Source organism: Moschus berezovskii, chromosome 21 (genome assembly GCF_049115385.1).
Source record: "Moschus berezovskii isolate FMDL1 chromosome 21, NW_MosBer_1.0, whole genome shotgun sequence".
Classification (NCBI taxonomy): Eukaryota; Metazoa; Chordata; class Mammalia; order Artiodactyla; family Moschidae; genus Moschus; species Moschus berezovskii.
In genome coordinates this window covers 53,456,596-53,478,340 of record NC_142480.1, presented here as the reverse complement: position 1 = coordinate 53,478,340, position 21,745 = coordinate 53,456,596, and the positions used below count along the sequence as shown (strand labels likewise).

Below are 21,745 nucleotides of genomic sequence, written 5' to 3'. Positions count from 1 at the left end.
TGCTGGAGAAGACTCTTGAGAGTCCCTTGGACTGCAAGGAGATCCAACCAGTCCATTCTAAAGGAGATCAATCCTGGGTGTTCATTGGAAGGACTGATGCTAAAGCTGAAATTGCAATACTTTGGCCACCTCATGCGACGAGTTGACTCACTGGAAAAGACTCTGATTCTGGGAGGCATTGGGGGCGGGAGGAGAAGGGGACAACAGAGAATGAGATAGCTGGATGGCATCACCAACTCGATGGACATTAGTTTGAGTGAACTCCGGGAGTTGGAGATGGACAGGGAGGCCTGGTGTGCTGTTGATTCATGGGGTCGCAGAGTCGGACACGACTGAGCGACTGAACTGCTCACTGGATTCCCTCATAGCTCAGTCAGTAAAGAATCTGCCTGCAACGCAGGAGACCCGGGTTTGATTCCTGGGTTGGTAAAATCCCCTGGAGAAGGAAATGGCAACCCACTCCAGTATTCTTTCCTGGGAAATCTCCTGGACAGAGGAGCCTGGCAAACTGCAGTCCATGAGGTCACAAGAGTCGGACATGACTTAGCGACTACACCACCACCACCGTTCCTAGTATTCTAGCATGATGTTTTTGTGTTTCTGTGGTACTGGAAGTTATTTCTCTTCTTCCGTTTCTATTTTGATTATTTGGGTTTTCTCTTTTTCCTGGCACTTTCATGCATTGAAGAAGGAAATGGCAACCCACTCCAGTACTCTTGCCTGGAGAATCCCAGGGATGGCAGAGCCTGGTGGGCTGCCGTCTATGGGGTCGCACAGAGTCGGACACGACTGAAGCGACTTAGCAGCAGCAGCAGCAGCAGCTTTTTCCTGGTGAGCCTGACTAGAGGTTTGTCAATTTTATTTTTTAAAAAGTTTCAGGTGTATAGCAAAGTGATACAGTCATATATATATATATATATATATATGAATTAACAAAAGCAGTTCCCATCTTTTGATGGGGTGCTCATGGTTTATAACATAAATGGCATTATTTTGAGAGAGGGATAACTTAGGTATGGCATTGGATTTTCTTTTTGCAGCTTGAGGCAGTTGTAAAATAATGTAGCTTTTTACAACTGTGTATTCTATTTTTTCATTTGGTGAAATTTTAACTGTTAAAGTTTTTGGCATTATGCTTTGTATAAATAAAAACAAATTTTTTTAAAAGTAGCTTAGTTTCAGTTTTTTTTTTCATTGTTCTTTTTTAATCTCTATTTTCTCTCTGAAAGTTTTATTTCCTTCTTTCTGCTGACTTTAGTTTTATTCTAATTCTTTAAGGTTGCTTGAGATTCCTCTAGTTTCTTCAGGAAGGCCTGTATCGCTGACATTCCCTGTTAGAACTGTTATGCCTCATCCCATAGATTTTCTAAGATTGCGTTCCCATTGTGCTTTGTCTCAGGTATTTTCTGATTTCCTCTTTGATTTGACCCTTGAGCAGTGCAGCTTCGGCAGCATGGTGTTTAGTCTCCGTGTGTTTGTTCTTTTCCCCATTTTTCTTTTGAAGTAATTTCTATCAATAATCTTTCTCAATGACTTGAGCACTTCTATTACCTGCTCTTTTGAACTTGGGGTCTAGTAGACTGGTGAGGTCTTCATTATTTGTTCTTTCACAGGATTTCTCGTTCTTTTAATTGGGATTAGTTCCTCTGCTTTTTCATTTTACTTTCACCTCTATAAGTTTAAAAGGAAAAGTTACTTACTGGGGTCCTGAGGGGGTGTTTTCATGTGGGAGCATCCTTGTATAGACTGTGTGAGGTGTGAAGGCCACTGTTGGAATGGACACCAGCCTCATCTTTCCCCAAGATGTGCTGGCCACTGTCCCCTTGATCAGGCGTGTGTTTGGTGTCCAGAGCCTGCGGTGGGACGTTCTATAGGGCCTCCTCTTTACTCTGTGGTTGTCACAGCCCTGTCTGTCCCACCTTCTTGAGTTGACAGTGCTTAAGAGCTATGAAAATGTGTGAAAGGAGCATAGGCAAACATGGGCACTAGCGTTGTAATTGATGCCAGACACTCGAGTAGTGATGCCTCCCTTAGCGCTGCTTGTGTTACTGTCACACAAATTAGCCTTAACTGGGCGCTCACAGCACACAGCCGTGGCTAGCAGTGGAATTACACCTTTAAGTTGACACTGATGCATGGGCTTTTCAGGGAAGGAGGACTTAGCACTGCACATGAGAATCAATGTAAGGCCTGTGCTGCTGAAATGATCTGAGGACAGGAGGCCGTGTCCTCTGGGTCTCCCCCGGCATGGCAGGCCGTGAGTCCTGACTGCTGCAGCGGAAATCAGCCTGCTCACGCCTTGCGTCCCCCAAGACTGGCCTCGGCACACCAGGAAGACAAGATTTCTCAACTCTTTAATTAAGTTAGAAATGGGTCAAAACAACACAACGTGTGGGGAAAGCGCCATCGTGAGGTCCTCTGTGCTGTCAGACCTGTGCTTAGTGCAGCAATCCAGCAGGCCGGGGCCCCCAGGCGGTGTGGGTGCCGGACCGGGGCTCCCGCTTCCCCAGGCCTCCCCAGCGGCTCGGGCTGCGCCATCTCCTGGGACCAGGCCCTGGCTTCTGGGTGGCTGAGAGGAAGCCCTGAGAGCAAGGGGTGGCCTCTGACACGGGCGGGGGCCGTGGGGTCCCAGGAACCTGGAGACGTGCCTCCTGCCTTTCCCCCAGGGGAAGCTGATGGCCTGGGGCTGGTGCACAGCTGTGGGCGAATCCTGCCCTAAAGATGCCCTCAGGGCCCCAGGAGATGCCCACAGGCCCAGAGGCAGCACGGCCAACTGGAAAGCAACCGGCCCCACGAGTACTACAGCCTGCTTGGGAGCGCCAAGCCACATGGTGCACCAGGGCAGGCAGGGGACAAGCCCACACCCTCCAACACTAGGTGACGGGGGCCGCTGGCAGGAGCCGACCTTTCCCGAAACCCGAGGCTGCGGCTGGACCTGTGAGGCGCCCAATGCTTGGGAGGTGGGAAAATGAACAAACGCTCGGCAGTTCTCTTGTGACCAGTGTCACGTTTTGAGCTTAGGGGACACATGAGCCAGACCCCATCACCAGTTGGAAGGTAGAGGCCAATGTCACAGGGCTGTGTCATCCTCCAAGCTGAGTCCAGCCCTTGGCGGGGTCTGTCGTGGGCACCCTGGAGTCCCCCTGTGGTCCCCAGCTCACATCTGCTCCTGGTCTGGGCAGGTAGGGTCCCACTCTGGGGTCAGTGTGCTCCCGGCAGGAAATGAGGTTATCGCTGCCTCTTGGGCTGGGCTCTGAGGGGAGAAGATGGGCAGCCCCATGGGCACGTGCCACCCAGGGCCTCTGCACACCTATGTCTGCACCCGGGGCATGGCTGGTCTGACCAGGAGATGGTGATGTTGCTGGGGGTGAGGCCCGACTCTCGGGAGTCTATTTAACACTGGTGGCCTGGAGGTCATTTGCTGAGAAAGCCTGGTGACTGTCACTGAACGGTTCTCTCCCATAAGACTTTCTCCACAGCACAATCTGGTCTCAGCCCCAATGCACCCATTCCCAGGGGCTGGGGGTGTCCTGTGTGGGCAGACTTTACAACACCGCCAGGGAAGCCTGGAGCCCAAGACCGTGCTGTCAGTGCTGCCCCCCTGCCCCAGTCCAGGACGCCCTCAAGGCTCTGCAGATGTGTCTTCTCCTCCAGGCCGAGGGAGTCCTGGTGTCCGTCCACGCCCCCTGGAAGGTCCTCTCCCCCCGCAAACCACCGCAAAGCAGGCAAGGCCTCCACCAGACCCACAGGACGCAGGAGACGGCTCTTCCCTGAAGCTCGGAGCAGCCCCCGAGGCCGCTGCTCTCAGGGCTGGTGGGCCGGCTTCTGGCGGCTCAGAGAGCTGGGCCGGGTGGAGCATCCCACGGACAAGGTCAGGGCCACGTGCAAGAGCGAGGGCCACGGCCGTGGGGCGGGGAGAGATGCGCAGCATCTGCAGAGCAACGAGAGAGAAAAGGTGAATCCCCTCCGCGTTCTGTCCTCACCTGGAGCTGGACGTGATTCCAAGGCCACGTGGAGGGGACGGAGCTCTCCCGTCTACAGCAGTGTGGCCCAGAACAGGCCCGTCACCTCCCTGAGCTGTGCTTTGCTCACCTCCATTCAGCTTCTCCAGACACACGCTCTGCACACCCTCAACCCAGCAGGCACCGTGCCAGGCCCTGAGAAAGGGGACGGCAGATACAGCTACCGTCTCCATGGATCATCCTCCAGTGGGAGAAAGTGCAGGCTTGTATGAACAGATGTATACAGCCAACACACACAGAAGTGCTATACATGGGGGAAAAAAAGAGAGATTAGAGAGCCATTCTGCACCAGGAACTGCGGTCTAAATTCCTGGGTGAGAGCCTTCTGCATCGGCAACCTATGAGCAAGTGAAACTGAACTCCACTCAAAGGAAAAAAAAAAGCCAATAGAACATGGAAGAAAGCAAGTGCATAAAACAGTAGCAGACAAAATGGCAGAGCAGAAAGATGTGAGCTCACCCCTTCTTACGAAAACAGCGAAATTACAATTTCTGAGCAGGCATCATCAACAACAACGAAATGCTGGAACCTACCAGAAAAGACGCGCTGCGTCCAAAGACACAGAAGCCACAAGTGACGGCAGGAGGGGTGCGGTCATGATGAAGTCAAATCCCACACCCGCGAGGAGGGCGGCTCACAAACTGGATATTATTACAGAGGTTGTCCCACCGGAATGGAAGTTCTGAGCCCCCTGTCAGGCTCCCCAGTCTGGAATGGGAGGAGGCACCTCAGGAGCACCTGGCTTTGAAGGCCGGCAGGGTTGGATTGCAGGAATTCCACAGGACTGGGAGAAACAGACACTCCACTCTGGGAGGGTGCACAGAGCCTCCTGGAGGGCATCATTTTCTCACCAGGACCTGACCCCACCCAACAAGCTGTGGGCTCCAGTGCTGGGATGTCTTAGGCCAACAGGGTGGGAACCCAGCCCCACCCATCAGTAGGCGGGCTGCTTAGACATATCCTGAGAACACAGCCGTCTCTTTGTAATCCTGCGGACTGTAGCCCAGCAGGCTCTTCTGTCTACAGGATTTCCCAGACAAGAATACTGGAGTGGGTTCCCATTTCCTTCTCCAAGGGATCTTCCCGCCAGGGGTTCAGGGATTGAACCCACACCACCTGAATTGACAGGAGGATTCTTTACCACTGAGCCACCTGGGAAGCTTCACACTACATTTAAACTGATGGAAAAATCTACAACGAAGAATACTCTACCCAGCAAGTTTCTCATTCAGATTTGATGGAAAAATCAACAGGTTCACTGACAAACAAAAGCTTAGAGAATTCAGCACCACCAGACCAGCTTTGCAACTAATGATAAAGGAACTTCTCGAGGTGGAAAAGAAAAGGCTACAACTAGAAACAAGAAAATTACAAATGGGAAAACTCACTGATAAAGGTAAACATACAGTAAAGGTAGGAAATGACCTACACACAAATATGACATCAACTGTGAGAAGAGGAGAATACAAATGAAGGATGTTGGAGATGCATTTGAAATTAAAAAACCAGCAACTTAAAACAACCTTGTTTATATACAGGCTGCTATACCAAAACTTTAAGGTAACTGCAAACCAGAAATTGACAATAGATAAACACACAAAAAAGAAAGGAATCCAAACACAACACTAAAGTTAGTCATCAAATCACAAGAGAACAAAATGGGATGAAAAAAGATCTACAAAAACACATCCAAACCAATTAACACAATGGCAAAAGGAGAGGCTGCCTGCTGCCACAGGAGACCCACTGCAGACCCAGGGCACCGACAGACTCAACGTGAGGGGATGAAAAAAGGCGCTCCGTGCAAATGGAGACCAAAGGAAAGCTGGAGTAGCAGTGATCGTATAGGACAAAATAGACTTTATTAAGTCTGTTACAAGAGACAATTTTTCCTTATTGCAAAACTTGGACTTAAAAAAAGTAGGGAAAACCCATAGGCCATTCAGATATGACCTACATCAAATCCCTTATGATTTTACAGTGGAAATGACAAAAGGATTCAAGGGATTTGATATGACAGAGTGCCTGAAGAACTATGGAGGTTCCTAACACTGTACAGGAAGTGGTGACCAAAACCATCCCTAAGGAAAAAAAAAAACGCAAAAAGGTTGTCTGAGGAGGCCTTAAAAATAGCTGAGAAAAGAAGAGAAGTGGAAGGCAAAAGAGAAAAGGAAAGATACACCCATCTGAATGCAGAGTTCCAAAGAATAGCAAGGAGAGAATGGGAAAGACTAGAGATCTCTTCAAGAAAATGAGAGATGCCAAGGGAGCATTTCATGCACAGATGGGCTCGAAAAAGGACAGAAATGTGTGGCCCTAACAGAGGCAGAGAATATTAAGAGGTGGCAAGAATACACAGAAGAACTGTACAAAAAAGATCTTCACGACCCAGATAACCACGATAGTGTGATCACTCACCTAGTGCCAGACATCCTGGAATGTGAAGTCAAGTGGGCCTTAGGAAGCATCACTATGAACAAAGCTAGTGGAGGTGATGGAATTCCAGCTGAGCTATTTCAAATCCTAAAAGATGATGCTGTGAAAGTGCTGCTCTCAATATGCCAGCAAATTTGGAAAACTCGGCAGTGGCCACAGGACTGGAAAAGGTCAGTTTTCATTCCAATCCCAAAGAAAGGCAATGCCTAAGAATGCTCAAACTACTACACAATTGCACTCATCTCACATGCCAGCAAAGTCATGCTCCCAATTCTCCAAGCCAGGCTTCAATAGTACATGAACTGAGAACTTCCAGGTGTTCAAACTGGATTTAGAAAAGGCAAAGGAACCAGAGATCAAGTTGCCAACATCTGTTGGATCATCGAAAAAGCAAGAGAGTTCCAGAAAAACATCTACTTCTGCTTCATTGACTGTGCTAAAGTCTTTGACTGTGTGGATCGCAACGAACTCTGTAAATTCTTAAAGAGATGGGAATACCAAACCACCTTACCTGCCTCCTGAGAAACCTGTATGCAGGTCAGGAAGCAACAGTTAGAACTGGACATGGAACAATGGACTGGCTCCAAATGGGGAAAGGAGTACGTCAAGGCTGTATACTGTCACCCTGCTTATTTAACTTATATGCAGAGTACATCATGCGAAATGCAAGGTTGCGTGAAGCACAAGCTGAAATCAAGATTGCCGGGAGAAATATCAATAACCTAGATATGCAGATGATACCACCCTTATGGCAGAAAGCAAAGAGGAACTGAAGAGCCTCTTGATGAAAGTGAAAGAGGAGAGTGAAAAAGTTGGCTTGAAGCTCAACATTCAGAAGAGAAGGATCATGATATCCAGTCCCATCATTTCATGGCAAATAGATGGGGAAACAATTAGAAACAGTGAGAGACTTTATTTTCTTGGGCTTCAAAATCACTGCAGATGGTGACTGCAGCCATGAAATTAAAAGATGCTTGCTCCCTAGAAGAAAAGCTATGACAAACCGAGACAGTATATTAATAAGCAAAGACATTACTTTGCCAACGAAGTTTCATATAGTCAAAGCTATGGTTTTTCCAGTAATGATGTAAGGATGTAAGAGTTGGACCATAAAGAAAGCTGAGCACTGAAGGACTGATGCTTTTGAACTGTGGTGTTGGAGAAGATTCTTGAGAGTCCTTTGGACTGCAGGGAGATCAAACCAGTCCATCCTAAAGGAAAGTAGTCCTGAATATCACTGGAAGGACTGATGCTGAAGCTCCAATACTTGGCCACCTGACATGAAGAACTGTCTCATTGACCCTGATGCTGGGAAAGACTGAAGGCAGGAGGAGAAGGGGACAACAGAGGATGAGATGGTTGGATGGCAGCACCGACTCAGTGGACAGGAGTTTGAGCCGGGCCCCGGGAGTTAGTGATGGATAGGGAGGCCTGGAGTGCAGCAGTCCATGGGGTTGCAAAGAGTCAGACACAACTGAGCAACTGAACTAAAAAAAAAATAAATAATGCCATTTGAAGCATCATGGGCGCATCTAGAGATTCATGCTAAGTGAAGTTAAAGAAATATCATAGGATATCACTTATAGATAAAAATGATACAAATGAACTCATTTACAGAACAGAAACAGACTCACAGACTTAAGAGAATGAATATATGGTTACCAGAGGGGAAGAGCTGGGGGCTTGCATAGATTGAGACTCACATGTACACACTGCCATATTTTAAGATGATAACGAGGGGTTCCCTGGGGGCTCAGTGGGAAAGAATCTGCCTGCCAATACAGGAGACTCGGGTTCAATCCCCAGTCTGGGGAGACCCCATATTCCACGGAGCAACTAAGCCTGTGCTCCAGAGCCCGGGAGCCACAGCTACCAAGCCTGCACACCCTGGAGCCCGTGCTCCACCAGAGAAGCCACTGCAGTGAGAAGCCCGCCCACCGTAAAAGAGAATCGCCCCAACTCCCCAAGACTAGAGAAGAGCCCACGCAGCAACCAAGACCTACTGTAAAGCAATACTGTACTGTAAAGCAATTATCCTCTGATAAAAAGATTTTTTTTTTTTTGATAAAAAGATTTTTTTTAAGTAATAAAAAAAGCTAAAAGATAACCAACAAGGATCCACTGTACAGCACAGGGAACTCTGCTCTGGAAAAGAACTTGAAAAAGAATACAGACAAGATACATATAACTGAGTCACTTTGTGGTACACCTGAAACTAACACAACACTGTTAATCAACTACACTCCAATATAAAATGAAAAAATTTTAAATAATAGTTAAAAAAAAAATTAGAGATTAAAACAAGAACTTTTACTGTGGCAGAGGGTGTGGGAAGGACACCCTTAGACCTGCAGGATAGGAGTTTGCTCGAGAGGCAAAGAGCAGTCCAGGCAGAAGGAGTAGCCTGTGCAAAGACCCTGGGGTAGGAGTCCTGCACTTCTGAGACCGGAACGTAGGCCAGTGAGGGGGAAATGGGAAGGGAGGGCGGGCGGCGCACAGTCGTCACGGTTAGTCACGTCGGCAGGAGGAACAGCGCAGCTGCAGGCAGCAGGCAGCACATTCATTCCTGTGCGCGACAAACATTCACCGCACAGCCTGTCAACCCGGACCCCACAGGACGGACGCAGTGGGGAACGAGGTCAGGTGGTCGCAGGGCTCACACTGCAGTGCTGGGCTCTCAGTGTGGCATCTGCTCTGGGCTTCACCTTTTCCTGTGGAAAACGAGGAGAGATGCCTGCCTCCCAGGGACGGAGGGAGCCCTCTAGCACATGTGAAAGGTTCAGGGCAAAACGGCCTGGGAGCAGCGAAGAAAACCCAGCTGGCCATTACGGTCAGTTTCTAAAGCCCAACCCACAGTGACAGCTCGGCGTAATCTGGCCCGACTCCAAGCAGGGATGTGGCCGTGGCTGTGGCCGTGTGTCCGTCCAGAAGGTGGGGTCCCTGGCCGGAGCTCAGTTCCTGGGCTGCCCACCTAGTGGAGAAAGGACACAGCAGGCCCAGGAAGGAGCTGGAGGGGGTGCGGAGCAGGGAACACTCGGGACAGCGATGCAGGGCTGTCCACCTCCACGCGGTTCTGCTTTAACAACAGGTTCTCTGAGGACTTCCCCGGTGGTCCAGTTGCTGAGACTCCATGCGTCCAAAGCAGGGCGCCCGGGTTCAACCCCTGGTCAGGGAACTCGATCCCGCGCGCCACAACTAAGAGTTGGCATGCCGCAACGAAGATCCCATGCGCTGAGCCTGAGGGCTTCCCTGGTGGCTCAGAGGGTAAAGATGAAACTAAGACCCGTGCAGCCAAATACATAAATAGGTAATAAAAACAACATCAGGCTCTCTTGAGCACTGGGAACAGGGCTGGGGTACTCACCAAGGGTCTTCCCCACCCCAATGGTCCACAGCCACCCATGCACCATTTCCATGCCAGATGCCACTCTTACTCTGGCCAGCTGAGCACCACGGGCTCAGAGGTGGCCCTAGACCAAGGAGGCAGGTTTGTGCCAGGAGACACAGATGACGCCCCCCAGCCATGACACTCAGCTGCCAGAGGAGGCCTCACGGGGACTCCAAAAGGAAAGACACGGAGGCTCCCCCCTCCCCATAAACCCACACACTCAGCCATTCGAGAGGCAGGAGACAACCGCAGGCAGCGCCTCGGTCACCAGCGACCGCATCCCCGGTCTTGCAGCTCTGGGTGTGTTTCACCTGCGCGGCTGTCGGCCCGACAGCTGTGAAAGAGCTACGAGGGCAGGGAGCTTACAGCTAGTCCTCAGTCTGCACCTGCTTCAGTAACAGTATCACGAGCACAGTTCCAGCGGCGCAGGGACCTGTGGGCCTTTCTCCCTCAATGGGATGCAGCCCTCACTCCCTCGGCTCTGGAAGGTAGACTCCAGCTCTGCCGAAGCTGCTGAAGGCCAGGGGTCAGCAAGCTCCCAGAAGGGTGCACTGGCCAGGGCGACTGCTCTTTTCTCAGTGGGGCTGGTGACGACCCCCCAGTCCCTCCAAGGGCCTCACTAGTCAGAGCTCCTCACAGGCCCCAAACACCGAGACGCTCTAAGGTGGTGAACCCAAAACTCGGGGGCCCTGGCCCCCCACCCCCACCCAGCACACAAGGCAGACATGGACTTCCCCTCAGGACAGGATACCACTGCTGAGGCTCTGACCCGGGGGGAGCCCCTCGAGGCTGTCCTGAGTTGCCGAGGAGGAGGCAGAGGAGCTGGGGAGCAGCACTGCCCAGGCCTGCACCCCCTCCCAGGTCACCCAGGCCAGCCCGATCTGGGCCGCCCGGAGTTTCAGCAGCTGCCTCTCTAGGACTGAGTTTCCTTATCTGTGAAATGGGACTACATTAAAAAGAAAATGTTGCCTGCCACATCAGTAAACAAAAAATGCTGCAGCCCTCAGCCGCCACAGCCTCCCTGGACTGTGCACCCGGGGGAGACCAAGAAAGGAAGGCACAGTGCACTGGCCCCAGCAGCTAAGGTGCACACCGAAGGGATGATCTCAGAGAGCCCGGACTCCTGCATCTTCCCATACATAGAAAAGAACTTTTGTGATGTCCATGCTGTGCTGTGCTTAGTCACGTCCGACTCTTTGCAACCCTGTGGGCTGTAGCCCGCCAGGCTCCTCTGTCCATAGGATTCTTGAGGCAAAAATACTGGAGTGTGTTGCTAGTTCCTCCTCCAGGGGATTTTCCCAACCCAAGGATCAAACCCAGGTCGCCCGCATTGCAGGCGGATTCTTTACCGTCTGAGCCAGCAGGGAAGCCCAAGAATACTGGAGTGGGTAGCCTGTCCCTTCTCCAGGGGATCTTCCTGTCCCAGGAATCAAAAGAGGGTCTCCTGCATTGCAGACGGATTCTTTGCCAGCTAAGCTACTGGTTTTCTTTCACAGTTATCTTTTCATGTTCGGACTCCCTGGTCTTTGTTGCACAATCTTCTATATACCCTGGCTCCCCTCTCTGACCTCTTCAGAGCAGTCCCTCAGAGCTGAGATGCTGTGGTTTGGGCTTAAGTCCTGAGTTTTGTCTGCTGAACAAAACGTAATTCTCAACCGTTAGGTTATGCACTGTTTTTCCAGTCAACAGGACCTGTGTCCACCTCGCAGAGCAGACGTGGGGTCAGCGGTCACCCCACCGCCGTGCACAGCCACCCCACCAGCCCCGTGACCGCTCTTCGCGGTCCTGAGGGTCACCCACGGGGGGCCTGGTAGGCGGCCTGCAGCCACCAAGGCCATCCTGGCTGGCACGGGGCCACACTGTGCAGACGGACAGACGGACGCGGGGTGCTTCATCCCCCTTCAGCCCAGCCCTGAACCCCGAGTTCTGGGGTTTCCTCTTGGCCGCCATCTCTTTAAGGCAGGACAGGATGTGCTGAATCCGCCCTCCTGTGGTGGCGGGGCCCATGCTGCGGAGTTTGGGCAGGGGGATCACAGGCTCAGCCTCTTCCAGAGCGGGACTGGAGCACGCGCCTGCCCACCGCACCCCTGGGCCTGGTCCCCCACAGTACCCAGGAGAAGACAGCTCCTGGCAGCCTGCATCTCCGCCCTGATGCTCTAAAAACCACAGGCCAGAGGCAGGCAGGGTCAGGGCAGGGGGAGAGAGCAAGAGAAAAGAGCGTCCGTGCATGGTCTGCACTTGGCGGGCAGCCCAGAGATGGGCGCCCACCCAGCTCCAGGAGCCTCCTGGCCACTGTCACCTAGAGACGAGGATCAGACTGCAACCCGGGAGCCAAGGGCTGGCCCCGGAGAGCGTGCCGGTGGTCAGCTGCAAAGAGCGCCCCACCCCACTGCCGGGCAGCACTCAGGTGGGCTGCAGCGGGCAGCGACTGGTGCCAGAGCACAGACACGGGGATGCTCGGGCCCAGGTCTCCAGAGCCACCTGCAGGCCTGGGGCCCGGCCAGGGTTCAGATCCTGCTCCGGCCCTCACCAGCTGTGGCCTGACACCAGCCGCCCACCCCGGGTCTCGGTACCAGCAGCACCTCCGACAGACACCTCCGAGAGGACAGAACGGGCTCACGGCTGAGAAACAGAGCACTTCAGGATGACCCGGGGAGTCACCGGGGTGGTGAGGAGGGGCTGCAGAGCGTGGGGCTGTCCAGCTGGTGGTCCCTGGAGTCTCTGGTTCGGGGACCAGAGAGGCACTTGCAGGCTGGACCCCAGGCCAGTCCAATGCCTGCAGGAGGGGCTGGAACAGCAGCGCGGTGCGGGGGGGGGGCACTCGGAACTTCCTGGTACAGACCCCTTCTCTGGCCCCGGCACTGGGGGTTGCCGGCTGGCAGCCAGGCTGGGTTGCGGGGGGTGGTCCATGATGGAGGGGGCGGGGGCAGCAGGGGCACGAGTCTCTGCTCATGCTGATCTCCATGAGCCTTGCCAAGGGTGCTTGAGCCCGCTCCCTCACCCACCGCTGCTGTCCCGGAGCCCCTCCCACCCTGTCCACCTACCACCCCAACCCCCGGCCGAGGACCACTCTCAGGACCTGAGCTGGGGCCTTCTGCGCACTTGGCAGCGGCATGGGTGGCTGTCCTGCCACAAGTGCACCATCCACCCGGAGCCAAGGGCTGGCCGGGCACACCCAGTCATCACCCTCCGCCCCAGCGCCCCTGCCGGGTCCTCGTCCGAGACCACAGCACCCTGCCACGGGCAGGGGAGTGCCAAAGAGACAAGGCCTGTGCATCACTCGGCCAGGGGTGCAGAAAGGCCAATCCCGACTGTGCAGGAGGGACCCTTCCAGAAGGGGGGGCTGGCCCAGAGACATCCCAATCCAGAGGCCCTGGCCACCCAAAGCATTCTGAAACCATCACCAACCCCGCCTCATCACAACCTCAAAGGAAAGCTGACTCTGAACCCGGCCCCTCATTTGATCTCTTCTATTCAACCAGTGTGAGGAATACAATTTTTATTCCCACTTCCCAGATGGCAAAGCTAAGGCTCAGGGAAGGTGAGCAACTGGGGTCAAGCAGCCAGCAAGAGTCAGAGCTGAGGGCCCACGCCTGCTTCCCTTCCCCAGTCCCTGAAACAGGGGAAAGTCCTGGGAAAGTAGCAGGCTCATGGGGTCCTGCTGATCCCCCCTTCCGCAACCCTCTCCTATTTGGGAAGAACTGCCCTCCAGGGCCCCGAGGACAGGTCAATACCAGACAAGGTCACAGCCCCTGGCCCTGGGCGACCTGAGATGGGACAAGACGTCAGGGCCCACAGACCACAGGTTTCCAACAAGGAGACACCAATGTTCTCTTTGAAGCCTACTCCCCAGGGGACCAAGGTCTGTGGCTGGTCAGAGTTTTCTAAAGGACAGGAAGAGAGCAGATCCAACAAACAAAACAGAGAAACTTTAAAGGAGAACAGAGCCTGTTCCCACCCAGGCCGTTCTTTTCGAGGCCTCGCACCCTGTAAGGATCTGATGCCTTTGCGGGGGCCAGCCTCACCTGCCTGCTGGGGATGGAGCCCTTTAAAGGCCTCGAAGGCCTGGCTGGATCTGACTGAGCAGCTGAAACATCAGATTCCATTCAGAAGCCACCCAGCCAAGTATGACTGCCTCCGCCTGCCTCCGCTGTGTGGAGTTTTTAGCATTCTTGTCAGCAGCTGCCAGGCCATTGAGGAAATGAATTTTCAGCTCAGGTCGGCCCTTTACATGGTTCTTGTGACCTGAACAGCGCAGGGCCAAGGGCTGGCTCCTCCGATCTGCAGGAGCACAAGGCAGCAGCTGTGGGCAGGGAGAGGCTGGAACCCAGGACAGCCTGGGGTGGGCGTCAAGGCGCCCCTGGCATGACCTGGCATCTGATCCCACCCTCCCCTGAGCTTTCTGGAGCCCCCAGGACCGACGCCTTCTGCCTTCCACCCACCGGGGGTCTCAGGACCTCAGCGCCCCAAGGGACGAAGACCCGAGGCAAGCTAAGAGCTGGGACCTGACCATGGACGACCTTCTCCAATGCCCACCAGTCTACACCCCGTCCCAGCCCCTGCGACCCTGTCAGGCTGGTTCAGGACACCCGAATCCAACCTCAGAGCTGGTTGGATCACCCCAGAGGGGCTGCAGGAAAGCACCCCCCCACCTCAGAAAGGGCCCCGCCAGGACAGGCTGGCCTTCCCCTGACCGCATCCGTCCTGCACCCTGGACAAGCCCCTCCTGCTCGCCCCCTGCCCCTCCGATGCCCACAAGGAGCGCCTGAATGTGTCACCTCGTTCCTGGCCTCCAGTGGCCTTCCTGTTTCACGCGGTGGCTTCGTGGAACGATGTCACCAAGATCAGAGAGCATGGTAACCTGGGGCAACCAGAGCAGCCCTGCTAGGGGGCTGTTCCCATGCTCAGAGGAAGGCCTCTTCTCCATCTCATGGAGGGATGGGAGGAGATGAGAGGCTTCCTCGCGCACCGGGGAGCACACAGCTGCCCCCCAGGAGAGGCTGGGCCCAGCCCACGGCCTCCAGGCCCAGCGCCCTGGCGCCACCAGATGCCCGCAGCGATGTCCGGCCCTGCGGTGCCTGCACTGCCCCCCCCGAGTGTCCCATCCACTTCCCTCCTGCTGCTCCTCATGGGCCTGTCCGGTGGGGTGCTCACCGTGACTGCACTCCAGACTCACCTGGAGCTACCACGGCTCTGAGCCCTGGGCCCCAGACACCCTGACTCCAGTGGTCTGGGCTGAGGCCTGGGCTCAGCATTTGCAGAAGACAGAATTGGTGGCCTTGCCCAAGCAGAGGGGCTTCCCTGGGGGCTCAGGCAGTCAAGAATCTACCTGTAATTAGCCCAAGTTCAACCCCCAGAGGTCCACTCTTAGCTTCTGGGAGGTGATCTGTGTCATACCCGATAGGAGGGTCTTTGTTTAGAGTGACATCCATGTGACCTAGGGGGGCTTTGGGTCCTGCTGGACCAGCTGACTTGAAAGTAACCATGTGGCCAATTAATCAGTGATGCCCACACAATGGGGCCCTGATAAAAACTCTGGACACCTAAGCTGTGTGAGCTCCCCTGGTGGGCACTACTGTGCGTGTGCCGTCACTCACGGATGCTGTTGACACACGGGGAGTGGACAGGGTGCTCCGCATCTGGACCCCCATCCAGGGCTCTGCCCCAGGCATCTCCACCCTCTCCTATTAATCCGCATCCTTTCCCTATAATTAAACCATAACTCGGGATATATTTCTTCAGCACATTCATGAGTGCTTCCAGGGCGGGATCTAAGACGGTTCTGGGGAGCCCTCACCTCACAGCTGGTGTGACAGTGTTGTACACCCACACGTGCTTGGAGACCCCGTCCTCTGAGGGTGCCTTTGCATGGAGACTGTGCCCTCAGACTTCGAAAGTCAGCCTAAACGCCATATACAATGATGTGTCCACAGACCCCCAATGACTGATCTACAGCCAGGCCAGAGGAATCAGCCTAAGATGGTTGCCCCTATCCGGCAAAAGGATGATATGCTTTGCTCAAGAGTTGGGGTGGGGGGGAGTTAGGTTCTGGCTCCAGAGTAGAAAAAAGGGGTCCCAGAGGCGCCCCCCATCAACTTCTTCCTGACTGGCCCAGCCTCCCCTGGAAGACGCAGTCTTTGCCCGGAGTGGGTTCGGGCGGGGGAGTGGGGGCTCACCTGGCTGGCTCCATAGCGCCTCAGGCGGGCAGGTGCTTCCAGGTGCTGACGAAGGCCGTGGGGATGAGCGAGTAGGGCACGGTGGTGACGCAATTCCACGTGTCTGAGGTGGGGTCGTAGCAGTCCAGGGTCTTACACCTCTGGGTGCCAAAGTAGCCCCCCACCACGTAGAGCTTGTTGCCCGACGCTAGCGCGTGGCAGGACATGCGCTTGGCAGTCATGTCCCCGATCCGCGTCCACTGGTTGCTCTCGCAGTCGAAGCGGTAGGCCGAAGCAGCCGTGAACTCCGTGTCTCCGCCCATGATGAAGATCTGGCTGCCCAGCACGGCGGCCGCGGTGTACCGCCAGGGCTGCGGACACTCAGCCTTGATGCTCCACCGGTTCTCCGACGGGTCGTAGCACTGGACCTTGGACACCATGTCCCGGTGGATGCTGGTGCCCCCGAACACAAAGAGCTTCAGCTTGGCGCTCACCACCGCGGCGTTGCTGACGCCGTCCCTCAGTGGGGCCACCATGGTCCACTTGTTCGCCCCGGGGTCGTACTTCTCTACCTGCTTCAGAGAGACCGACGGCGAGGCTGGGAAGACGCCGGCCAGCGACGTGTGGCCCCCAACCACGTAGAGGCAGTTCTCCAGCTCGGCGGAGCCGTGGCCGAAGCGGGCAATCAGCATGGGCGCAGCCTTGGACCACTCCTCGTGGACCGTGTTGTACACCCACACGTCCTTGGAGACCCCGTTCTCGGAGCCCCGGCCCCCCGTGACGTAGACCTTGCAGCCGATGGCCGAGGCGCTGAACTCCTTGCGGGGGCTGGGCAGGTCCGCCTTCGGGATGATCTCCTTGGCCTTGTGGTCCACCTGGTAGATCTTGTCGCACATGAAGGTCTGGCCCCCGAGGATGAGCAGCGTGTGGCCGGCCCGGCGTGGCCGGGCACAGGGGCTAGTGACCACACCATCGTTCTGCAGGATCCGGGCCTTGCAGCGCAGCGCCTCCTCCACCAGCAGCCGCGTGCGCTCATCTGCCATGAGCAGGGCGTCGCCAGACACGGCCTCCTTCAGGCAATCGGAGGGCAGCAGGGCCAGCCGCACGCCGCGGAGGAGCTCGGGCAGGTGGGCCTTGCGCTGCTCCAGATCGTGCCGGACCCACTGCAGCACGGCCTCGAAGACCACGCGCTCGTCCTCTGCCTCCAGCTCATCGCTGGAGACGAGGTCCAGCAGGGTGTCCTTGGAGAGGCTGTTGAAGTCGTCACTCTGGCGCACGGCCTCGAAGTGCACCAGGCACATGCGCCAGGAGAACTCGTAGAGCCGGCGGCACTGGTGAGCGTCCGAGAGCAGCATCATGCCTAGGCAGTTGGATGGAAACAGGTTCTTCTCCAGGAACTCGGCGGCCGCGTCCCGCACGTCATGGAACTGCAACATGTCGCCCGCCTCCAGCAGCGACTCGGCGTTCTCCTCGTTGATGACGATGCGCGACGAGTAGGCGAAGTCCAGCAGCAGCTCCAGCACCTCGGGATGCAGGTTGTCCTGGAAGTTGACCGTGTCATCGTGGCTCTCCCGCAGGCCGTGGCTGAACATGGCCTCGAAGTAGCGGCTGGAGGCGGCCAGCACGGCGCGGTGGCAGGGGAAGGAGCGGTCGCCGGCCCAGAGCGTCACGTCGGTGAACATGCGGTGCTTGCGCAGCGTGTTGAGGTGCGCCAGCACGCAGTCGGGGTGCGAGGCCTTGTGGAACAGCGTGATGTTCATGGAGCCCGTGCTGCTCCGCGACTTGCGGGTCTCGTGGACGCTGACCGACATGCTGAGCCGACCTGCTGGGGGAGGGGAGGGGAGGGACGAGGCCACAGGTGAGAGGGGCCAGGCCCCGGGGCCCCCCCAGCGTCCCCTAAACCCAGCCGGCCAGCCCCTTCCACCCCTGCTCAGCTCTGCCACACCCAGACCAAGCCCCGCCCCTCCGTCTGACCGCCAAAGGATGACTAGGGTGGTAAAGCCTGAGGCTCATCTCTGGATAGGAGCCTGCCCAGGTGACCTTGACCTACAGTCATCTCCCATGGTTGCAAGAACATGCCACGGTGTCCCTAGCCCAGTTAAGACGACAGCAGGTAGGCTTGCGTCCCTGGTGGCTCAGCGGTAAAGAATCCCCCTGCCAATGCAGGAGATGTGAGTTGGATCCCTGATCCGGGAAGATCTCACATGCTGGGGAGCAACTAAGCCCGTGCGCCACAACTACTGAGCCTGTGCTCCGGAGCCCGCGAACCGCAACCACTGAGCCCACCTGCCGCCACTGCTGAAGGTGGTGGGCCCCAGAGCCTGTGCTCTGCACCGAGAGGCCCCCGCAATGAGAAGCCCATGCACTGCAACTGCAGAGGAGCTCCCGCTTGCTGCAACTAGAGAAAAGCCTATGCAGCAACGAAGACCCAGCGCAGCCAGAAATAAATGAATCTTAATAAGAAAGAGGACAGCAGGGCAGTGCGAAGCAGCATGTGCTCTGGATACATCCCTCAGCTCAGGGACGCTGCTGCATGGCCCCATTCTGCAGCCAGGGAAGCCAAGGCTCAGAGAGGCACCCCAGCTGCCTGACTTCTGCAGCCAGGATTCCCACATGGGCCGTCCAGTTCCAGCCCAGCTGTCACCCCATTGGCCAAGAAGACTCAGATTCGTGCAGGGGGGCTTTTGCAAAATGCCCCCAAGGAGCCACAGACCCCAGGCAGAGCCTCATGCCCCTGCTATGCTCCCAGCGGGGCCCTGTCCTGAGCCGGGCTCCACACAGCCGCAGCCACACTCCTCATCGCCCTCACCCTTGGAAAGCTTCCCATGAGCCACTGTCACAGCCCAAGCGCTCAGTGTAGACACACTCTGCAAATCCAGGGCTCTCTAGAGGCCTCTGGACCCAGCTGCAATAAGGCCAGCTGGCCTGTGGCTCACCCCCTGGATACCTGCTCCATTCTGAATCCCAGTGGGAAGCCAAGACCAAGTCCTGGGCGACCGTAGGACACGAAAGCAATCTGGATCTGCCTCAACCACAGCAGCCAGAACACCTGCAGCCAGCGGAGCCTCCCTGGTCCCGACAGGTGACTCCGGGCTCCTGGGCTGCAGCGAGCGCCCCATGTACCCCGGTCTGCCCATCTCTGCTGGGCTAGGGACATGGGGCTCAGAGCACTGGTCCCCGAAGCAGACATGGGCTCAAATGCGGGGAATCCAGAGCACTTTAATTAATAAAGTCTGGTGAAAGACAACCCCAGACCACACTATGGTGCTGTGGAAACGAGGCTCAGCCAACAGGCAGGAAAACCCTAGACCTCAAAGTGGCCAAAAGCAAACTGCATTCAGCATCCTGACCCCAGAACTCTGTGCGTCCAGCTGGTAACAAGGCCAAAAAAACCTTTATCATTTTTATTTTCAAAAGTGTGTAACTCCCCCTGACCCCTCCTCACTCCAGGCCACTCTTGTACTGAAGCAAATGATCTGGTGACTTTATTTTTGGGGGCTCCAAAATCACTATGGATGGTGACAGCAGCCATGAAATTAAAAGACGCTTGCTCTTTGGAAGAAAAACAATGACAAACCTACAGCGTATTAAAAAGCAGAGACATCACTTTGCCAACAAAGGTCTGTATAGTCAAATCTATGGTTTTTCTAGTAGCCATGTATGCCTGTGACAGTTGGACCATAAAGAAGACTAAACATCGAAGAACTGATGCTTTTGAACTTGTGGTGTTGGCGAAGACTCTTGAGAGTCCCTTGGTCTGCACGGAGATCAAACCAGTCAATCCTAAAGGAAATCAACCCTGAATATTCATTGGAAGGACTGAAGCTGAAGCTTCATACTTTGGCCACCTGAATTGAAGAGCTGACCCATTGGAAAAGACCCTGATGCTGGGAAAGATTGAAGGCAGGAGGAGAAGGGGACGACAGAGGATGAGACGGTTGGATGGCATCACCAATGAGATGGTTGGATGGCATCACCAACTGGATGGACCTGAGTCTGAGCAAACTCCAGGAGTTGGTGAAGGACAGGGAAGCCTGGCGTGCTGCAGTCCACGGGGTCACAGAGTCGGACACGACCGAGCAACTGAACCGCAACAGTGACCTGACGGAGAAAGGCTGAGCTCTCAGCGTGGGTTGCAAGTTAGAGTCCAAGTGCACGGCTGTCTCCCTTGCTCACTCCTCTCCCGGCAAAGAACCAGGGAAGCCGCAGTGACGTGATCAGAGCTGCCCGGGCAAGGCCCCAGCTCCCGGGCCAGGTGGGGAAGTCACTAGGGCTGGGCCTGGCCTTGCTGCTCTGACCCCCTAGTTCCAGGCAGACTGCGAGCCGGTGGCCCGCCAGGGACACTGCTGCACAATCCAGCCACCATGGACCACGGGGCCTGGGTGATGTGCTCAGGCTCAGGGGTGTGTGCCTGTCTGTGTGCAGTCCACAGGAGTGGGAGAATGCAGGACCCCACACCCAGATCATACACAGCGGTCCCCATGCACCCACCCGGGGCACCGCTCTCCTCTGCAACTCAGTCTCCTCTTTTGAGAGACAAAGTCCCTGCCCTGTTCAGACCTCCTGAGAGCCCTCACTTGTTGGCAATTATTTACAGAGCTTGACCCCTGAGCCCGGCCCTGGGACCGGGCGTCACAGACGACAGGCTGTGCTGACCTGGCCTCACAAGCTCAGCAGCAGCAACCCTCAACCAGGTCTGAACTGCCCACCCTCGATTCCAGACCGCACAGCACGGTCCCCACACCTCGTGTGACTGCTTAATCCTCATTCCTCCTTCTGCCCCTCAGTCATCGGACACTTTCCCAGACGTGGCCGTCCACTGGGGCTTCCCAGGTGGCTCAGTGCTGAAGAATCCGCCTGCCAATGCAGGAGACGCAGGAGACCTGAGTTCAATCCCTGGCTTGGGAAGATTCCCCTGGAGGAGGAAATGGCAACCCACTCCAGTATTCTTGCCTAGAAAATCCCACGGTCAGAGGAGCCTGGAGGGCCACAGTCCATGGGGTTGCACAGAGTTAGACACGACTAAGCACACACACACGTGCAAATGGGTGATGCCATCCACCATGCCCCTGTGTGCCGGGGCCTTTAGAGGGACGTGGCTTCTGATCTGGGGGTGCCTGGGGGATTGGCTCCAAGGACTCCAATTCGGGGCCCTGACGGTGAGGCTCGATCTCAGTTCCCACAGCCCCACCTGCTCCAGGTCCCTGAGCACCTCTGCCCTGCGCCCCACCCAGTCAGGAAGCCAGGCTGCTTCTGAGCCCCATTGGAGTGTGGTCTGGAATGCTGTGGGTGCACAGCTCCTCCTGGACTCACTTTACAGACAGCGCCAGGGCGGAATGCCATCCGTGTGACCAGGATGTCACCAGTACCTACTCCTGCGGGGGGTGGGGGCGGGGGGCTCAGAGGCTGCTGCCCACAGGGCCTGGCCCCAGGGCCAGCCAGAGAGTGGACAGCCCTGCTCTCCCCACGCAGTGACATGGGGATGCACACTCTAAGCCCTCTTGGGCTTTCTGGCCCTGTGAGGCCTACTTCCCTCCGTCCCAGGCCCAGGTCCAAGCTGGGGCGGCTGGCCCGGGGCCGTGGGGTTGGGCTGGGCCCGCCTCCACCCTAGGGTGCTGTGCTCGGGACTGTCCTGGAGGAACCCAGGTGGAGACCCCCTTGTGGGGGTGTTAGAGGCAGGACAGAGCAAGACTCCAAGATGAGAAAGTGCCCCAAAGCATGGCAAACCCTGACAGAGTAGCCAC

General features: G+C 55.8%; 1 protein-coding gene across 2 annotated transcripts in view; it reads right to left on the bottom strand.

The window, feature by feature from the left end:
* Positions 1–2,337: 2,337 nt before the first annotated feature.
* Positions 2,338–21,745, bottom strand: part of KLHL25 (kelch like family member 25) — a 50,511-nt gene continuing 31,103 nt past the window's right edge. The window contains exons 2-3 of one of the 2 annotated variants that reach the window (XM_055417755.2): positions 16,023–17,823; positions 2,338–3,931 (exon numbers count right to left, since the gene is read on the bottom strand). In XM_055417755.2, the coding sequence (XP_055273730.1) occupies positions 16,043–17,812 (1,770 nt within the window). In that variant the 5' untranslated portion in view covers positions 17,813–17,823 and the 3' untranslated portion in view covers positions 2,338–3,931; positions 16,023–16,042. Of the gene's footprint in view, positions 3,932–16,022; positions 17,827–21,745 lie in introns of both variants that reach the window. The other variant, XM_055417757.2, reaches the window with a different exon arrangement.